Source organism: Bubalus kerabau, chromosome 18, assembly GCF_029407905.1.
Source record: "Bubalus kerabau isolate K-KA32 ecotype Philippines breed swamp buffalo chromosome 18, PCC_UOA_SB_1v2, whole genome shotgun sequence".
NCBI lineage: Eukaryota > Metazoa > Chordata > Mammalia > Artiodactyla > Bovidae > Bubalus > Bubalus kerabau.
This window is the reverse complement of record NC_073641.1, coordinates 64,861,607-64,882,214: the sequence shown is the minus strand read 5'-3', so window position 1 is coordinate 64,882,214 and position 20,608 is coordinate 64,861,607. Positions and strand designations below refer to the sequence as shown.

The following is a 20,608-nucleotide window of genomic DNA, read 5'->3' as shown; positions in this document are numbered from 1 at the left end:
TCATTCCAATCCCAAAGAAAGGCAATGCCAAAGAATGCTCAAACTATCGCACAATTGTACTCATCTCACACGCTAGTAAAGTAATGCTCAAAATTCTCCAAGCCAGGCTTCAGCAATATGTGAACCGTGAACTTCCTGATATTCAAGCTGGTTTTAGAAAAGGCAGAGGAACCAGAGATCAAATTGCCAACATCTGCTGGATCACGGAAAAAGCAAGAGAGTTCCAGAAAAACATCTATTTCTGTTTTATTGGCTATGCCAAAGCCTTTGACTGTGTGGATCACAATAAACTGTGGAAAATTCTGAAAGAGATGGGAATACCAGACCACCTGATCTGCCTCTTGAGAAATCTGTATGCAGGTCAGGAAGCAACAGTTAGAACTGGACATGGAACAACAGACTGGTTCCAAATAGGAAAAGGAGTACGTCAAGGCTGTATATTGTCACTCTGCTTATTTAACTTCTATGCAGAGTACATCATGAGAAATGCTGGGCTGGAAGAAACACAAGCTGGAATCAAGATTGCCAGGAGAAATATCAATAACCTCAGATATGCAGATGACACCACCTTTATGGCAGAAAGTGAAGAGGAACTAAAAAGCCTCTTGATGAAAATGAAAGAGTAGAGTGAAAAAGTTGGCTTAAAGCTCAACGTTCAGAAAACGAAGATCATGGCATCTGGTCCTATCACTTCATGGGAAATAGATGGGGAAACAGTGGAAACAGTGTCAGACTTTATTTTTTTGAGCTCCAAAATCACTGCAGATGGTGATTGCAGCCATGAAATTAAAAGACGCTTACTCCTTGGAAGGAAAGTTATGACCAACCTAGATAGCATATTTAAAACAGAGATATTACTTTGCCAACAAAGGTTCTCGTCTAGTCAAGGCTATGGTTTTTCCTGTGGTCATGTATGGATGTGAGAGTTGGACTGTGAAGAAGGCTGAGCACCAAAGAATTGATGCTTTTGAACTGTGGTGTTGGAGAAGACTCTTGAGAGTCCCTTGGACTGCAAGGAGATCCAACCAGTCCATTCTGAAGGAGATCAGCCCTGGCATTTCTTTGGAAGGAATGATGCTAAAGCTGAAACTCCAGTACTTTAGCCACCTCATTCGAGGAGTTGACTCATTGAAAAAGACCCTGATGCTGGGAGGAATTGGGGGCAGGAGGAGAAGGGGACAACAGAGGTTGAGATGGCTGGATGGCATCACTGACTCGATGGATGTGAGTTTGAGTGAACTCTGGGAGTTGGTGATGGGCAGGGAGGCCTGGCGTGCTGCGATTCATGGGGTCACAAAGAGTTGGACACGACTGAGCAACTGAACTGAACTGAACTGAATGATAATGAAGGCATACAAGAGGACAACACGAGATTCAGCTTAAGAGCATAATGGTGTCCATAAATACAGGAGTGAGGGGTGCCAGGTAACCCCTGAAGTTTCCTTTGGGCTCCACACTACCTAAGATAAAAATTTCTGGGAAGAACTTCGCTTTAGGGCAACTACACAATTTCAGATTAGAAGCCAAAGTATCAGAGAAAAATGCATATTTCAACAGACTCATCGATTAAAGAGACCACCGTCCGCTGGGGCCCCGAGAGCTGCCTCTGGAGGCTGCATGTAACCACACGTGGCAGAGCGGTTGACCCTGGAGATTTGGTTGCAGCCCCTGGAGCCAGTGAGTCAACACTGAGGTTCAGATGCGTGGTGAGGCATGCATGTTAGTTTCCTGCGGCCGCTGTAGCAAATTGCGGCAAACTGGGTGTCTTAAAACAATGGAAATTCATCTCTCACAGGTCTGGGGTTGAGAAGTCTGAGATTAAGGTGTTGGGAGGGCAATGTTTCTTACAGAGGCCCTGAGGAGCGTTCATTCCTTGTTTCCTTCAACTTCTAGTGGTTGCTGGTGTTCTTTGACCTGTGGCTGCACCATGCCAATCTCTGCTTTCATCTTCACGTGGCCCTCTTCTCTGTGTGTCTCAGATCTCCCTCTGCCTCATTCTAATAAGGACACCTGCCAGTGGATTCATGTTCCACCCGGATAATCTAGCTCAGATGGCAAAGAATCTTCCTGCATTGCAGGAGACCTGAGTTCGATCCCTGGATTAGGAAGATCCTCTGGAGAAAGTAATGGCTACCAACTCCAGTTTTCTTGTCTGGAGAATCCCATGGACAGAAGAGCCTGGTGATCTATAGTCCATGAGGTTGCAAAGAGTTGGACATGACTGAGTGACTAACACTTTCACTAACACTTGGATAATCCAAGATGATCTCATCCCCAAATCCTTAATTACATCTGCAAAGACTTTTTCTAAATAAGGTGACACTCACAGGTTCCCAGGATGTGTTTTCGAGGGCTACCCTTTAGCCCATGACACTCATCTTCCCAAGGTGAGAACATTAAGACGTTCCGAGTTCACTCCTGAAAATGCTTGTTGCGTGCCATGGAGCTCCTGGAATGTTCTAGGGCTGAACCGATGAGCTCAAATGGAATAGCCCATCATCCATTCACCCTTGGAGATGGCATTCGTTGCCAGCCTGTGGTAATCTGACATAGCTGGGATATCCAACAGGGTTTCATGAAATTCCTCGGCTAAAGGATCCTCTGGATATGGAAGTTTTCATGGCCAACATAGATGCTTTTCTACTCTCAAGGGTGGACATCTTGGTCCATTTATCCTTGGGGTCCTTGGGGCTTGTATGGTTCAGCATTTTGCAGAGTGCATGCCCAGGCACTCCAGCTGTATGAGATGGCCTCTGAGAAAAGAGTTCAGAGATCAAGGATGTGTGAACAACACTGGTGACTGTATCCCCCCTCTGTGGATCCTCAATACATTTAAATAGATTAAAGGCACTCAGAAATCCTATGGTGGAGAAGCGCAGTATTTACCCCTCAGAAATCATACTTGGCTTTGGAAGGGACACCTATTGAAGAGGAAATGTACCCGCAGGTGTTTGCACTGTGTCTTCTGTGTTGGCAGAATGAGGGAATGTCAGATTCCGCCTCCTTCCTGGCTTTATTTGCAACTTGTGCCAACTGCTGACTGTAGTGGACTCTGGTCTCTGTTAGCCACCAGCTTGCCTGCTGACACTCTGCTTTATCCCAGGGTTCAGCCGTGTTTGCCCAGGACTTACTGACTTGTTTGAAGTTACAGCAGAGAGTACAGAATCCTTTGTTGTGCACGTCCTCTGTGGTCCTCCTCACATTCTGCTCTTTTACAATCATCGAGGGGCATGTGGGTGAGCTTTTGTGGCCATGGTACCAAATAGAGCATCTCCTTTAGCTGCTTCATTGAGTAATAAGGTCAGATGTGGTAACTCAATTTAAATTTGTGGGACTTACACTCAACTTCTCTTTTTCTACCATGGGTCTCTTCAGAAGGAACTTTCAAGGCCCAGTTACATCACGTGGACAGTCAGGATGCTGTCCCTTGGGAAGACCTGTAGGAGTCAACAGTGATTTGCCTTTCTTTTTCTCTCTCTCCTTCCTTCCTTTCCCTTTCTTTCTTTTTTTCTCTTCTTTTCCTTTCTTCACTCTTTCTTTGCAAGGATTAGGAGATGGACACAAATAGAACAAGGTTGTCTTTCATTGGGAAAATTACAGGAGAAGTTTTTAATAAAGAGCTTAAGAGATTTTGTAAAAATACACTTGTCATTGTGAATATCAAGAATGTTTTTAATGGTAGCATGTGCTTTCAAATGAAAGAATAATTTAAAAATTTGGTTGTCCTACTCGTGAAAAAGATAAAAGTGAAGGACTGTAGCTTTCATGTTTTACTCCACAGATTTTGTTTTTACTTAAAAAAATATATTTTGAGGGCTTCCCTGGTGGATCAGTGGTAAAGAATTTGCCTGCCAAAATGCAGGAGACACGGTTTCAATCCCTGGTCTGGTAAGATCCCACATGTCACAGAGCAACTAAGCCCGTGTGCCACAACTCTCGAGCCTGTGGTCTAGAGCCTCTGCTCTGCAACAAGAGAAGCCACCACGAAGAGAAATGCATGCTGCTACTGCTGCTAAGTCACTTCAGTCGTGTCCTAACCCCATAGACAGCAGCCCACCAGGCTCCCCCATCCCTGGGATTCTCCAGGCAAGAACACTGGAGTGGGTTGCCATTTCCTTCTCCAATGCATAAAAGTGAAAAGTGAAAGTTAAGTCGCTCAGTCGTGTCTGACTCTTAGCGACCCCATGGACTACAGCCTACCAGGCTCCTCCATCCATGGGATTTTCCAGGCAAGAATACTGGAGTGGGGTGCCATTGTCTTCTCCAGGGGAACCCATACATCAAGCTAAAGAGTACCCCTTGACAGCCACAAGCAGAGACAAGCCTACACAGCAAGGAAGACCCAGCACAGCCTAAATAATAATAAGAAGAATATATTTTTGGTTGTGCCACAGGCATGTGGGATCTTAGCTCCATGACTGGGGATCAAATCCAAGTCCCCTGCATTGGAAGCACAGAGTCCTAACCACTGCCAGGAGGGAAGTCCCTACTCCACTGATTATTAATGAACGATGAGACTCAGTAACTATTACTTCAATCAACGGATCAACTCAGTAACAGTACTCATGGTCCAACCTGACATTCTGACTTCCTGATGTGCTACCATATGAACAACACATCATCTATGAAATATTCTTGACAGTGAAAGGCACTCAGTCGTGTCTGACTCATTGCGACTCAATGGACAACACAGTCCATGGAATGCTCCAGACCAGAATACTAGGGTGGGAAGCCTTTCCCTTCTCCAGTGGATCTTCCCAACCCAGGGATCGAACCCAGGTCTCCCACATTGCAAGCAGATCCTTTACCAGCTGAGCCACAAGGGAAGCCCAAGAATACAGGAGTGGTAGCCTATCCCTTCTCCAGCGGATCTTCCTGACCCAGGAATTAAAACAGGGTCTCCTGCATTGCAGGCAGATTCTTAACTTGAGTTGCATCAAGCCTCTAGGCTAACTTACAGTTTATAGGAAATACAGAGGCTAAGGGAACAGTTAAATGAAACCAGGACAAATCAATCAGACAAATCTAGAATGAAGAATATTGTATAAAACAACTGTCCTGTGATTTTCCAACAGGCATTGTCATCAGAAAATGAAAAGTACAAGGGCCATTTTAGATTAAGTGAGACTACATAGGCTTAAACCAGCAGCAATGCATGAAGGTCAGTTGGATACTTGTTTGAAAAAATCAAAACAAAACTATAAAAGACATTCTTGGGACAATTATAGAGACTTTAGGTTCTAGATATGATGGCTTTAAAGGACATGAACTGTAGGAGATACATGCTAAAGTGCTTAGGGAGAAAGTTGTTCACACACATTTTTTCAAATGACACAGAAAAACGCTATGATTAAAATACATGGCTCCAACTTCCCTGGTGGTCCAGTGGTTAAGAATCCACCTGCCAATACACAGAACATGGGTTCAATCCCTGGTCCGGGACGATTCCACATGCTGTGGGGCAACTAAGCCCGCTAGCCACAAGTACTGAGCCTGTGTAACCTAGAGCCTGTGCTCTGCAAAAAGAGAAACCACCGCAAGAAGAAGCCCACGCACTGCAACTGGAGAGTAGCCCTGGCTCGCCGTAGCGAGAGAAAGCCCACGGGCAGTCACGAAGACCCAGGGCAGCCAAAAATAAACAAACAAAAAATTATTTTAAAAAATCCAAATGACTAAATGTTAATAATTGTTTAACAATTAATTTAACATTAAAATAATTGTTTAATTCAATGTAAATAATTGAATTTAGGCTGAGAGCATATAGGTGTTCATTGCACTATTCCTTCAACTTTTCTGTACGTTTGGTTGGTGGTTTAGTTACTAAGTTGTGTCTGACTCTTGCGACCCCATGGACTGTAGCTTGCCAGGCTCTTCTGACCATGGGATTCTCCAGACAAGAATACCGGAGTGGGTTGCCATTTCCTTCTCCAAGGTCTGTACGTTTGAAAATGTTCATAATAAAATGTGCAGGAAAAAAACTGGTCTTGAGCGCCTTCATCTCAGTAACACTTTGGCCTAAATTGCAAGTAATTTTTATGTGAATGTTGTATCTGAATGTGTTAGGGATAAGAAACACTTGGTACTTTGTTTTGATGATTTGATTTGATTCAATGTACCTCCTTGTTGAGACTGTCTGAAGCACTGAAATTGAATTCATTATTACTGAGAACAGATATAAAAGTACAGACATACAAACCTAATACATCATTGTTGCTCAGTTGATATTTCAGCTGCCATATAATTGAACCTCTTGCTAAGAAAGGCATTCATACACATGTTGCTATTTCAGCAACAAAAAGTATCTCCTGGAAAATTATGCTTTGCTTATTAAGCCAGTATTTATTGACTTGCTGCTACATGCCACGCCTGTGTTGGCCTAAGGGAAATATCAATAAATGAAAGGTGGGTGGTTGGGGGTGGGTGGGTGGCTGAAGGCACTGCTGTTGAAGATCCAAGGCCACAGGCTTCCAAATGCACAAGGACAGAGGTAGCCTTATTTATGCTAAGTTCAGAATTCTCTAAAGATTTTGCTTGTGCAGACCTTAAAAAATTATTAACTTCATTTCTTGATAAATAAAGTTTCTCATTGTATGTTTAAATGGTAGCAAAGATATAATTCTGGAGTAAAATTCCTATTTTTAAACTGTCCCATCACTTTAAGAAACGATTCAAGTAAGTATGATTTCTTTATAGTCTTTTAAAAATTATTAATTGGAGGATATTTACTTTACAGTGTTGTATTGGTTTCTGCTGTATATCAAGATGAATCAGCCATAGGTATACATATGTCCCCTCCCACTTGAACCTCCCCCACTCCCCCAGGTTCTTTAAAATCTTTGTCTGGTAATCCCCATATCTGAAGTCCTTGTTGGATGGGTTCTGTTATCTGTTGTCTGTTCTTCACACATATATTTGGTCATGTTTAATGTGCAGCTCAACTGCTTTGTAAGTCCATTTGTGAAAGTTCTTTGAAGGCTAGTGTTACGGACTGAGCTGGCTCTCTAAAATTAATTTGTTGAAGCCCTAGCCCTCAGTGTGATTGTATTTGGAGATGGAGACTTTAAGGAGGTAATTCAGGTTAAAGGAGGTCATAAGAGGAGGGCCCTCATCCAATAGAACTGATGTCCTTACAGGAAGAGAGACACCAGACACGCATGAGCACAGAGCAAAGGTCATGTGAAGACACGCAGAGAAGGTCTCCATCTGCAAGTCCAGGAGCGAGGCCTCAGGAGAAGCTAACCTTCATGGCACCTTGGTCTTGGACTTCTAGCCTCCATAACTGTGAGAAACACATTTCTGTTGTTGAATCCCCCAGTGTGTAGTATTCTTTTAGGGCAGCCCTAGCAGACTAAGGCAGCGAGAAATCAAGTGCTTTCCTCTGGAGAGAATTTGTGTTTGCTTTTGCCAGATCCTTAGGGGTCCCAGCAGCACAAGATCATTTTCAATGACATTTGCTGCTTGAGATTATTTGGTCACTGGGGTGTCATGAGTTTGAGATGCAATCCATGCCAGGGCTGGTTCAAGGGTACAATTTTCAAAAGGCTCAGCAAAACCAACTTTTCTTAGAACTTTCAGAGAGGGGGCTTGACTTTTGGTTCACTAATCCTCTTGAGATAGCAGCTCTTTGGGCCTTGGGGGAGGATCCCCGGAGAAGGTCTTTTAACCGTTGTTTCCCCTTGGGCAGGCTCTGGGCTTTGATGTTCTTCTTTCCCCTGGAATCTGTCAATACACAAGTTCAAAGTTTGCCTGTATCAGTAGAGCAAAAGTCACGGCTGTGTTCCATTTACATCAGGACCTTAGATTCTGGCCTGTTCGTTTTTATTTTTTATCAATGCGTCAGTGGTTTTACAAATATATTTTTTATATTTTGTCAAGTATTTTCAACTGTTGGTCTAAATAACCTGGCCTGCTATATTCTTAGAAAGAGGAAGTGAACATCATAATTTTTCTCAATACTTTAAGTGAGAAGTGTTGTGTTTTTTTCCCCCTCCAAACATATTTATTTTTAATGGAAGGAAAATTGCTTCACGGTACTGTGTCGTCCTCTGCCATACATCCACATGAGTCAGCCACAGGGATATGTGTGTCCCCTCCCTCTTTAAACTCCCTCCCAGCTCCCACACCTTCCCATCCCTCTAGGTTGTTACAGAGCCCCGATTTGAGTTCCGAGTCACACGGCTAATTCCTGTTGGTTGTCTATTTTACGCATGGTGTATACGCTTCCATGTTACTCTCTCCATTCGTCCCATCCTCTTCTTCCCTCCCCCGCCCATGCTCACAAGTCTGTTCTCTGTTTGCATCTCCATTTTGCTTTGCAAATAGGTTCATCAGTACCATCTTTCTAGATTCCATACATATGCGTTAATATACATTGTTTTTCTCTTTGACTCACTTGACTCTGTATCACAGGCTCTAGGCTCATCCACCTCATTAGAACTGACTCAAATGCATTCCTTTTACAGCTGAGTAATATTCCATTGTATATATGTACCACAGTTTCTTTATCCATTCATCTGATGATGGACATCTAGGTTGCTTCCATGTTTTAGCTATTGTAAACAGTGCTGCGATGAACACTGGGGTACATGGGCCTTTTTCAATTTTGATTTCCTCAGGGTATATGCCAAGAAGTAGGACTGCTGGGTCATATGGTAGTTCTACTCCCAGTTTTTTGAGCAGTCTTCATACTGTCTTCCAGAGTGGCTGTATCCAATTACATTCCCACCAATAGTGCAAAAGTGTTCCCTTTTCTCCACAGCCTGTCCAGCATTTATTGTCTATGGATTTTTTGATTAAGGCCATTCTGACCGGTGTGAGGTGGTATCTCTCTGTAGTTTTGATTTGCATTTCTCTCATAATGAGCGATGCTGAGCGTCGTTTCATGTGTTTATTAGCCATTTGTATGTCTTCTTTGGAGAATTGTCTCTTTAGGTCTTTTGCCCACTTTTTGATTGGGTTGTTTGCTTTTGTGGTATCAGTTTTATGAGCTGCTTGCATAGTTCAGAAATTAATTCCTTTGTTAGTTGCTTCATTTGCTATTATTTTCTTCCATTCTGAGGACTGTCTTTTTCACCTTGTTTATAGTTTCCTTTGCTGTGCAGAAGTTTGTAAGTTTAATTAGGCCTCCCTTGTTTATTTTTGTTTTTATTTCCATTACTCTGACCGCTGGGTCATAGAAGATCTTTCTGTGATTTATGTCATAGTTTTCTGTCTATGTTTTCCTCTAAGAGTTTTATAATTTCTGGTCTTACATTTAGGTCTTTAATTCATTTTGAGTTTATCTTTGTGTTTGGCATTAGGAAGTGTTTTAATTTCATTCTTTTGCACGTAACTGTCCAGTTTTCCCAGCACCATTTATTGAACAAACTATCTTTGCCCCACTGTATATTCTTGCCTCCTTTGTCAAAGATAAGGTGCCCATAGATGTGTGGGTTTATAAGAAACTCTTTTAACCTGAGGTTTCCGCATAGACTTGAAGGCATCCATGAACTCTCAGAAAACTGTATGCAACATTTTGAGTTTATGCAATTTTTCTGGGAAAAAAGCCCACAGATTTTGTCAGATTGTCAGAGATGCTTATGACTGAGATTCCCCAAATTTGAGAATCACTACTTTACAGTTCTATCAGAACTTAGCAACTTTCATTTAAAAAATGATGTCAGAATAATTTCAGACTCACAGAAGAGTTGCAAGTACAGTCCAAAAAAGCTCCCATATTCCTTCACCCAGATTCACCAGCTTTTAACATTTCTCTCTCTTTCTCACACTTGCAAACACAAACACACATTTAGTCTTTTTCTGAACCATTTGACTACAAGCTTAAGACCTGATTCTACATCACCCCTAAATATCCTCATGTGCATTTCTCTAAGCAAGGACCCCTCAAGAGGTCGAGAAATCAACACTGATACAACGCTATCATTCAAAGAACCCATTCAAATTTCAGTTTTGCTACTTGTCTTGAAAATGTCTTTTCTGGTCTTCAGGTCCAGGATTTTCATACATTGTGTGATTAGTTGTCATGTTTCTTCTGCCTCCTCCAATCTGGAACTGCTCCTCAGTCATTCTGTCTATCATGTCCTTGAGAGTTTAAGGGAATACAGGCCTGTAGACTGGCACTCAACCCGATTCCATTGGATGTGTCCCTATTCTCAGACTTAGGCATGCAATCCTGATAAACTTTGATTTTCTCATTATGTCAGTCTTTCCCATAGCTGATGACTGTAACCTTGATCATCTAGTTATGTTGGTATAGTCACTGTAAAGCTATTTTTCTTTTTAATGATTGGGAAATGTTGCAGTAATATGCTAAAATGCTCTTCCTCATTGAAACTTTACCCATTCTTAACCTTTATTAACAACTCTTAACCTTTATTAACAACTGGTTTTTCTGTTTGTATCATTCCTTTTTACACTTACTGGGTGGCATTATACTGCAGAGGAAGAAGTTTTTTCTCTCCCTACTGGTTTATATCACAATGAGCTCATGGATTCTTGTTTTATTCAATAGGCTATAATCTGTTACTGTAGTGCATATTTTCATGTTCAAATTGTCCCCAGCATGGCAAGTGGGAGCCTCTTTGGGCCAGTTTCTATATCCTTTTAGCATAACCCTGTCAATTTTTGAGCATTTCCTTAGCTTTTTCACAATGTTCTAGGCTCATCTTTGGTTTTCTTGGTCTAGCCCTAAAATTTGACATTTCCGCAGAGTCTTGGTTCCTATTTTTTCCCCATATAAATCTTTTTTTGGAAAATTTTGAACTTTATTTTTTTTTAGAGCAGTTTAAGGTCCCAGGGTGCTCACGATGGTACCGATGGCTGAAACCTGCCTCTTTGTCTCCTTTCGGAAAGCGCGCAGCATCTAAGAGTGGCTTGTTGTGTGGCTGACTTTGTCTACAGTAATTTATTTTCTGAGTAGAGCATTTCCAGAGTGGGTTTCCAAGAAATGGCAACCCACTCCAGTATTCTTGCCTGGAGAATCCTGTGGACAGAGGAGCCTGGGGGGCTGCTGTCCATGCGGTCTCACAGAGCTGGACACGACTGAAGCAGCAGCAAGGTTCACAGAGAAAGGGAGAGGAAGGTACACAGATTTCCACGTGCCCATGCTTGTTGTTGTCGTTCTGTCACTAAGTTATGTTCAACTCTTTGTGACCCCATGAACTTTAGCACACCAGGCTTCCCTGTAGAGTTGCTGCCCCCCACCCCCGCTATCAACATTCTCCCATGATATATTTGCTACATTTGCTAGAATTGACACATCATAATCACCTCAAGTCCATGACTTGCATCACACTTCACTCTATGGGTTTGAGCAAATGTATAATGACATATGTCTATCATTATGGTATTATACAGTCTTGGTTCCTTTTGGTGGAGCATGGTATTAGAGACCAAAGTCTGTATTTTCAGTGTGCTCATAGCTACTGGGGACATCATTGCATGGAAATCCTCTCAGGGGACAGACCTAAGAAATACATATAACATATATATAACATTATATAATATATATTTACCAGTATATGTACTTAATGTCTGATATGTATTACACGTTATATTTGTAGACATACATATGCAGTTGAGCTTTGAACAACATGGCTTTGAACTGCATGGGTTCACTTGGACTTTTTCAATAAATATATACTATAGTATTATACGATCCAAGGTTGGTTGACTCCAAGGATGTGGGACCACAGATATGAAGGCTCACTCTAAAGTTATAGTCAGCTTTTGGACTGCGTGGAGGGGGTGTGTCTGTGCTTCTAACCCCCTACATTGTTCAGAGGTCAACTGTATATATTTTTATATCTGTTTATGTGTTTAAAAATGAGTTCCTAATGATACCTATAGTTCCAGTCCAAGACTCAGGGTTCTTCCTAGCCTTCTCCTTTTCCACATTAGTATTTTCTCCAGCAATGGAAAATCTGATCATCATTATTCAATGTAAAAAATTGTCCAACCCAACCAGTCTTCCCCTCTTTCTGCCACCTGCATGCCTCTCCTTTCAGCACCCATGTTCTTGCCCACATTACTGTTGTGTCTCATCACAGGAAAGGAAGAGAAATGGGATAGAAAAATGGAAGGCAAGATGAAATAAGAGGAAAAAGAGAACAGGAAGGAAGGAGAGTTTAATGTTAAGATAATGTCTTCAATAATTTGTAGATGTTAATAATGTTAAGCTTATAGCAAGGCATTTTGCTTAATTGCTGTATCAGCAGCAATTGTGTGCAACTGTTGCAAAGTCTTGGGTTCTCTATAAACATGGGCTAACAGTAAAAAGTTGAGAGTGTAATGGTAGTGTTAAGAGTATGGCTGTTAATGGGAAACTGCTAACTGCTAAGTCACTTCAGTTGTGTCCAACTCTGTGCGACCCCATGGACGGCAGCCCACCAGGCTCCCCCGTCTCTGGGATTCTCCAGGCAAGAACACTGGAGTGGGTTGCCATTTCCTTCTCCAATGCATGAAAGTGAAAAGTGAAAGTGAGGTTGCTCAGTTGTGTCCGACTGTTAGTGATCCCATGGACTGCAGCCTACCAGGCTCCTCCATCCATGGGACTTTCCAGGCAAGAGTACTGGAGTGGGGTGCCATCGCCTTCTCTGGGTTCCTCTTCTACATATGGCCAAAAGCAAGTTACTTACCAATTGTGAGTCTCAGTTTCCTCATCTATAAAATGGGTATAATATTTTCTTCACAAATTGCTACTAATGTTCATTCATAATAGGGATTAGGGTTAATTATTGTTATTGTTAGTGTGTTAGAGTTAGTGCTCAAAAATTTGTACTGTTGTCTTCCCACACAAGCTCTGTTGCTCATTTTATTGCTACATGGAAACCCAGAATTACTATAGTATTCTCATGGCAGAGTAACACAGACACACACATACACACGCACACACACACACACACTCAGGCTACAACCACATATATGCTATACCTTTAAGTGTCTCTTTTGACTAAAATAACTTTTCCCAGGGTAAAATTCTGTATGAATTCTAATTGGTTTCCTTGGATAAAAGTGTGGCAAATTAAAATATTTCTTTACAATCTTGGTGTACTTGTTTGAAAACAATGAGAATTCTAACTATAATGCCTCTCTATAGTTTTGGGCTCCCTTTTCTCCTGGGAAATGCTTTTTCTGCGCTTCAGCAACCGAGTTCAATGGCAGCGTACATATTCTTACAGACCCTCATCATTGGGTTTAGGGATGTGCACCTCGCTGGACCGATTAACTGTCCTTCCCTGAGAATTACTGACTTGGGGCTGGAGAGCGTCACCCTCAGCCTGTCTGATGGAGAAGCTGAAGATATGGCCTTGAGAGCTATCAGTCCCCAGCCACGTGGAGGAAGCTGGTCTGACCGCAAGAAGCTGATGTACAGAACGAAGCAGAGCTGAGGGGTGTGGGCAGAGAGAAGACTCTAGTTCCAGCAGTTCCGGAGGCCCACTGGACCACTACACTTGTCACAGTTTGTTCACCTCGACAGTACACTCCTCCCTTTTGTCTACGGGCTTAGTTGGGTTCCTGTCAACGGTTAACTGCATCCGATGTCTGAGTGACTTTATTTCCAAGGCCCTGTTGTAAGGACCACTGCCTGACACATAGTAAGGACTCAGCAGATGTTGGTTGATTACTCTTATCTTTAAACTTCAAAGGCTGAATGAAAAAACATTGGGGCAGTGCTTAATTCTTGAAGTAACTTTCCTTAGAGCACCACAGAAAGACGTAAAGATAAAGGCAGGGAGCCCTCCACCCACACCACATACATTCCTCCAATTCTAACCCTGTTCTACTGCCCGGAGGTTCACATACCTGCTCTGACAGACCGCTAGCACGTCCCTCAGTAAATCTCAAAGTCTACCTCTCAGAATCCTCCCCGCTTTTGCTTTATGACACCTGAGACTGGGTCTGAACTGGTGGTGGGGAACCGCGCCTCTGGTCTGAGCTGAGTGAGATGCGCCCTGCCACAGGCCTTAGAGCAGACGTGCCTGCTCCACACGTTGGGTGGGAGGAGTGGGGACTGAGGTATGAGCCTCCTTCAGATACAATTTCTTGGGAGACAATATAGTCCAAACATATTTAAGGAAAAGTTTAAATATGTTCAAGTCTCAAGGTCAGCCCTTGAAATTAGTGGGCCTCCATTATTGCGTCAAGAATTTGAATTCTTTCCCACCGTGGGCAACATGAGTGACTGGAAAAATCAATGGCATTAGTCTTCAAAGGCTTCTGTTTTTCTGGAAGTCCTCCATTATCTTTAATCTAAGTCTCATTCTGATTGATGAGGCTTATAGGAAGCGGGAATCTTCCCAATTCCTTCACTCTCACAGATAGAAAAAGTATTGCTAGCATTCTTATTTTTGCAATTCATTTACATAGTCTTTAAAATATATTTTCTTAGGATTACCAATATCTCTAGTTCTACTCAGGCAATTCAAAGATGGTGACATAACTTGTATTTTCTAAATAGGTTTTTTTTTTCTTTTAAATTGGAATATGGTTGATTTACAATGTTGTGTGACAGTTCTTCCTTTAGAGTAAAAAGCAAGAATTACAGTGAGGAAAGGTGTGTGCTGATCCAGGCAGGGCTGTCTTTCATCAGGCAGAAGCAATTCACCTCTGGCCAGGTAAACATCCACAGCTCAATGTATCAAGCCCTGTGTACAACGTGTCAACTAAAAGGATGTAATCACAACCTGAAAATAGTTACCTGGTGGGAATGTTTAGAACTCGACAAAACTGCTCCAAGGAGGCAGGTGGGGAAGTCAGGCTATATACAAGTTTACAACCAAGGGAACACGCGGTCTGAACATCAAAGATCAGGTTATCAAGTTAAGGAAGTCAGCATTCCAGGTATGGGAAGATGCAACCCTCTGGGCTCACTGAATTCATTCCTTTCACATGCACCTCAGCTATGGGGGGCGGGGGGTTCAACTCCGTTTCCTTATTCACCTTGCATTTCCCCCAGCTCCTGAGCAATCAAAGGCGGGGTTGGGGTAGCAACATCCAGTGGATTGCAGTTTGGGATTCGTATTTGGAGGTCAGAAATTGCTGCTGGCTGCGACACTTAATAACAAAGTGAGTGAAGTCGCTCAGTCGTGTCCGACTGTTTGCGACCCCATAGGCTGTAGCCCACCAGGCTCCTCTGTCCATGGAATTTTCCAGGCAAGAGTATTGGAGTGGGTTGCCATTTCCTTCTGCAGGGTATATTCCCGACCCAGGGATCAAACCCATGTCTCCTGCATTGCAGGCAGACGCTATACCATCTGAGCCACCATGGAAGCCCCCTTAATAACAAATTTTCACTTCACAGTTTGAACCAATTTCCTTAGAGGCGGATGTTACAGCCTCCAGCCTAAGCAGTTTATTGAAGCGGTCCTTCCAGTCAAATGAAGAAGTCTCCTGGGGGAGGGATGTCGGTAAAGTTAGGACTTGCCTTTCTCATACTAATGACATTTTAGCACTTCCTCAAAACGTGCATCAGAACTGCCCACAGGTGCGGAACAAAAGTGCCTATTCCTGGACCGACGGAGTATCGGGCAGGAAGAGGGGAGTGGAGCCGGGCGCAGAACTCGTCTTTTCACAGGCGCCCAGGTAGCTCTTTAGCCCCGAGGCCCGCCTGTGTGGTGCACCGCGGTACGGAGGCGGGTGCAGGGCTCATTCCCGCTGCCCTCCTCCCTTGGCTCCGTGCCTTCTCTGTCGCCGCCCCCCCGCCCCCACCTCGGTGTCATTAGAGTTCAGCTCCTTCTAAGGTTTCAGCCTCTCCGGCCGCGCAGCCCTCTGGACAAAGCCCAAGTGGCCCGCGGCCCACTACAGTGGCCACCCCGCGGCCTGTGGAGGGAGTCGGGGTGTGGGGAGGGAATGTCCCGCAACGCCCCCGCGGCCACCGCCCACTGAGCATGCGCACAGCAGCGCTGCCGGAAGTGACAACACACGTCGTGGAGGCGCCCCGCCCCTTCCGCCTGCACGCCCCGCCCAGGCCTCGCCCCTCCGCTCTCCCCGCCCCTCCCCCTCCCCTCTCTCGCCCGCTTTCTGTCAGCCTCTCTCCCTCTCCCTCTCCCCCCTCTCTCTCTTCCTCTCTCGCACCTGAGCACACGCACCTGCCCGGGCCCGGCTCCGCTCCCTCCTCCTTCCTCCCCTTCCCTCCCCCTTCCCCGCCCCGGCCGGAAGGCTCCGGCCGCGGCCGCTGGAGCCTCGCGGCTGCGTCACCGCCGCCCCCCCAGACAAGATGGACACCGCGGAGGAAGGTAAGTCGGCGGCGCCCGCGCCCTGTGCTTGCGGCTCCCGCGGTCGGGTCGGGCCCGTGCCGGTTCCGTGCGGCGCTCGAGGAGGGCGGCGGGGCCCGGGCGGCGCGTGAGGTGGCGGTGTGGGCGGGGGGCGCCTCCGCTCGGGTCAGGGGCTTGCGATGACAGCGTCGCGAGCGGGCGGGACCGTGGCGGGGCCGGCACCCGGGCCGTTTGCCCCGCGGAGGAGCGGGGCGCGTGGGGCGGCGGGGAGCCTGAGGGGGACCCGTCGGCGCCTCCAGCCGTTCCCCGCGCGCCCGCGCGGGTCGTGGGCCGGGGGCGTCGGGCTGCGGTGGCCGGCGTGGCTCCCCGACCCCCCGACTCCGTCCCTTCGGCCCCGGGGGGCGACGGCGCCGTCGTCGCGGCTCGAAGTCTGAGGGGGTGTTTTCTACGTCCTTCTCCCCCCGACCCCGCCATACTCGGTTTTGTCCGTCTTTTAACGTTGCTTCGCCCGGCCGTTCCAGCGGCCCTACCCCTTCGCGACGAAACTTCTTTGTTGACTCTGAAACTTCGCGAAAAACACCTCGCCAGGTGACGGCCGAGTGACCCCTATCTGAAGCCCTCGCCCTCTTGCTTGCGTGCCCCCCACCGGTAATTTGTTTACAGACGAGGAAGGAGCAGGCCCAGCGAGGTTATTCGAAGCAGGAAGGCTCTGAAGAGACTCCTTTTGTTTGGGTGCAGTTTATTTTGTGCTCAGCCCCTGACACCGATAAGCAGAGTTCGTGTGTGTGTGTGTGTGTGTGTGTGTGTGTGTTTGCCTGGTGGGTGCGTGTGCTTTGACACCAGCTGACTCGTAAGCAGAATACAGAAGTGAAGACACAACTGAACATCTGTGGCTATTGACATGCATTTGCTTTATTCAGTGAAGGTAGTTAGGTTGTTTTTAAGCAATTTTGTCTTCCTAGAGTCTATCGAATATTGAGTGAGTGTATAGATGAACTTACTAATTTGTTTCTTGTTTTGAGTGAAGATACATTTATGCTTGAGGTATCTTATGTGGGGATGTGATAAGCGTCTTTGAGCCTTTCAGATTGTGACTCTTGGTGATTTTAGATGAAGATCGTTGAGGACTGTCGTGGTATGCAATAATTAGTGGTAGAAAATATGTTGTCCATATATGTAATGAGTGGAGGGGATCATTTTTTAAAGAAGTGTTTCCTTGGATAATAAAAGAACCTCAGCTGTAATGATATTTTCATGTTATACTTGACAGTTTACAAACCATAGTTACATGCCTTCACATTTGATCTTACTAAGAGCCCTGTGGAGTAGGTAGGTATTATCTTTTATAGATGTGGAGGTTATTGGTAGTTATTTTAGTTAAAGTTTTTCCAGGTTTCACACCCGAATAAGAAAGATTTAAACCTAGGTATCCTAATTACAAATAATTTTCCTTTCATTGTCTTTCGGCTGTTTCTATTATGTACTGTGAGTGAAAGAAAGATCATTGCCACAGGAGACTCCTTTGGAAACAGTCAAGTGAAACTGCTGAGATTAAGAATGACTTTTTTTGGACAGGTGGTCCTAGTGTGTAAATTTCTGTCTACATCCATACATCCTTTTGGGTTCAAATTTTAATGACTTAACCTAGTAATACATGTGTTTATTGATTTATCACTTGATATATACCGGCATGTTTTATTAAGTTCTCATTCTTTGGGCTTATGCATTTAGTACCTGCATACACTTACCGTACAATAGTGGTGATTCAGGAATTGCAGAATCTCAGTCTGTGTGGAATCGTGGAAGACATATTTTCAGTGTGCTTCTTAGTGCACTGTTTTGTTTTGTTTTTTTTTTTTCTTTTCTGTGTAAAATTATAATCAGGATGAGGTATAAATGATGTTTATGTACTAACTCGAATACTGTTCTGTATTGAAATAACTAACATTTACTGAGGGCTTGATGTATGGCATGTCCTTCACTAAACATTTTACACACAACTCATATTTTACATACAAACACTTATTGGTAGGTAGCATTCTCTTTTCACAGATGAGGAGACTGAGGGTTAGTGTGATTAAGTAACTTTGCCAGGGTCATAACAGGTGACCGAAGTCAGAGGCAAGATTCAAACTCAGTCCTGTCGGACTTTGTGATTATGTTAGATATTTCAGACTTCATGTTTAAATTAGCTATTTATAAGTGGATACACTGTGTCTTCTTGGTGGCTCAGATGGTAAAAAATCTGCCTGCAGTGCAGGACACCTGGGTTTGATCCCTGGGTGGGCAAGATCCCTTGGAGAAGGAAATTGCTAACCACTGCAGTGTTCTTACCTGGAGAATTCCATGGACACAGGAACCTGGTGGACTATAGTCCATGGAGTCACAAAGAGTTGGACACAACTGAGCAACTTTCACTTTCACCTTGTATCCAGTGTTGAGATAACTGAATTTTTGTTACTCTGTTTATAAGATGAATCATTTACATGATTGGCAGTGTCACTTTGAATTTGTTTTATGACACTGTTAGCTATGAAATGAAAGTGACTTTTGATACTTCTCATGCCTAATTTTGCAAAACTCCAAATTAGAAGTCTTCTGAAATTTTCAAATTAATGTAAACTTAACTTGAAAAAAGGCTGGAAAGAGCGGGAGGATTACAGAAGATTTCATGATAAAATGATATAGTGACAATACCAAAAAGCTTGGAAGCAACTTCTGTTTGCTAATTGAGTTACTACAGGTTATTTCTTAAAAAAATGCAGTTGGATTTTTATGTGATTATAAAAGAAACTTTCTTTTTGTAGGAGACTTGGAAAATTTGGCTAAACATAAAGAACATAAAAATTTTAAAAATCTTTAAATTTTACCACTCATTGTTAATAACACCGAAGACATTGTTTACTTACCTGTTTTTTTATTATGTTAATATGAATAGATTGTTACTGAAATACCAATCAGCAAATAGTGTTAACTCTTCCATCTCCTTTAAAAATGCTTGTTGCTTTCCCTTAATGGTACCATATATGATGTTATATGCCCAGAATGTTTCATATTTGTAGTAAAAACCCTGAATTGTTAGAGAAGTGATTATTTGCCAGATTTTGACCCTTCTTATTAATTGTTTGTTCTGTATTAAAGTGTTCAGTATATTCAATCTTATTTTTGCAAAACCAGCAGGTTTATCATCATTCTCATAATACAGGCATGCCTTGATTTTATTGTTTCCCTTTATTGAGCTCTGTAGATAATGTTTTTTTTTTTTTTTTTAAACAAATTGAGGGTTTGTGGCAACCCTGCACCAAGTCTGTAGGTGCTGTTTTTCTAAAAACATTTGCTCACTTGCATGTCTCTGTGTCACATCTTAGTAATTCTTTCCGTATTTCAAACTTTCTCATTATTACTGTATTTGTTATAGTGATCTGTGATTTACTACTATTACAGTTGTTTTGGGGCACCATGAACTGTGTCCACAGAGAGAACAAACTTAACTGATCAATGTGTGTTTTCTGACTGCCCCACTCACTGCTGTTGCCATTTCTTTTTTTTCTCCTCAGGGCCTCACTATTCCCTAAGACACTATAATATTGAAATTAGGCCATTTAATAACCCCGTAATGATCTCTTTTAAGTGTTAAAGTGAAAGAATAGTTGCCTGTCTCTCACTTTAAATCACAAGTTAGAAATGATTAAGCTTAGTGAGGAAAGTATATTGAAATCCAAGATAGGCTGAAAACTAGGCCTCTTGCTCCAGCTAGCCAAGGTGTGAATGCAAAGATAAAGTTGTTGAAGAAAAAAGTGCTGCTGCAGTGAACATACAGATGATAAGAAAGAGAAGCAGCTGTATTGCTAATAGAGTCTTCGTGGTTTGGAGAGATCAGGCCAGGCCCACACTCCTTGAAGCCAAAGCCTACCCAGAGCAAGGCTCTCACTCTTTTCAGTTCTGTAAAGGCTGAGAGAATGGAGGAAGCTGCAGAGGAAACGTTTAAAGCTAGCAGAGCTTGGTTCATGAGTTTTAAGGAAAGAAGTTGTCTCTTTAACGGTGAAGTGCAAAGTGAAATAGCCAGATGTCTAGAAGATCTAGCTGAGGTAATTCTTGAAGGTGGGTCACACTGAAGAGCAGATTTTCAGTATCCACGAAACAGCCTTATATTGGCAGAAAATGCCAACTAGGATTTTAATAGCTGGAGAGGAGAAGTCAGTGCTTGACTTAAAAGCTTCAGAGGACAGGCTGACTTGTGTTAGGGGCTAATGTCATTTTAAGTTGAAGCTGTTGCTCATGTACTATTCTGAAAATCCTAATAATTCTTATTATGCTAATTCTACTCTGCCTGTGCTCTGTAAATGGAACAACGAGGCCTAGATGACAGCACATCTGTTTACAACATGGTTTAC

General features: G+C 43.5%; 1 protein-coding gene across 2 annotated transcripts in view; it reads left to right on the top strand.

Moving 5' to 3' along the window:
* The first annotated feature begins 16,004 nt into the window (after positions 1-16,004).
* The window catches only part of MARCHF6 (membrane associated ring-CH-type finger 6), an 81,375-nt gene continuing 76,771 nt past the window's right edge, over positions 16,005-20,608 (top strand). For both annotated transcript variants that reach the window (XM_055555046.1, XM_055555045.1), the window contains exon 1: positions 16,005-16,235. In XM_055555046.1, the coding sequence (XP_055411021.1) occupies positions 16,217-16,235 (19 nt within the window). In that variant the 5' untranslated portion in view covers positions 16,005-16,216. The remainder of the gene's footprint in view (positions 16,236-20,608) is intronic.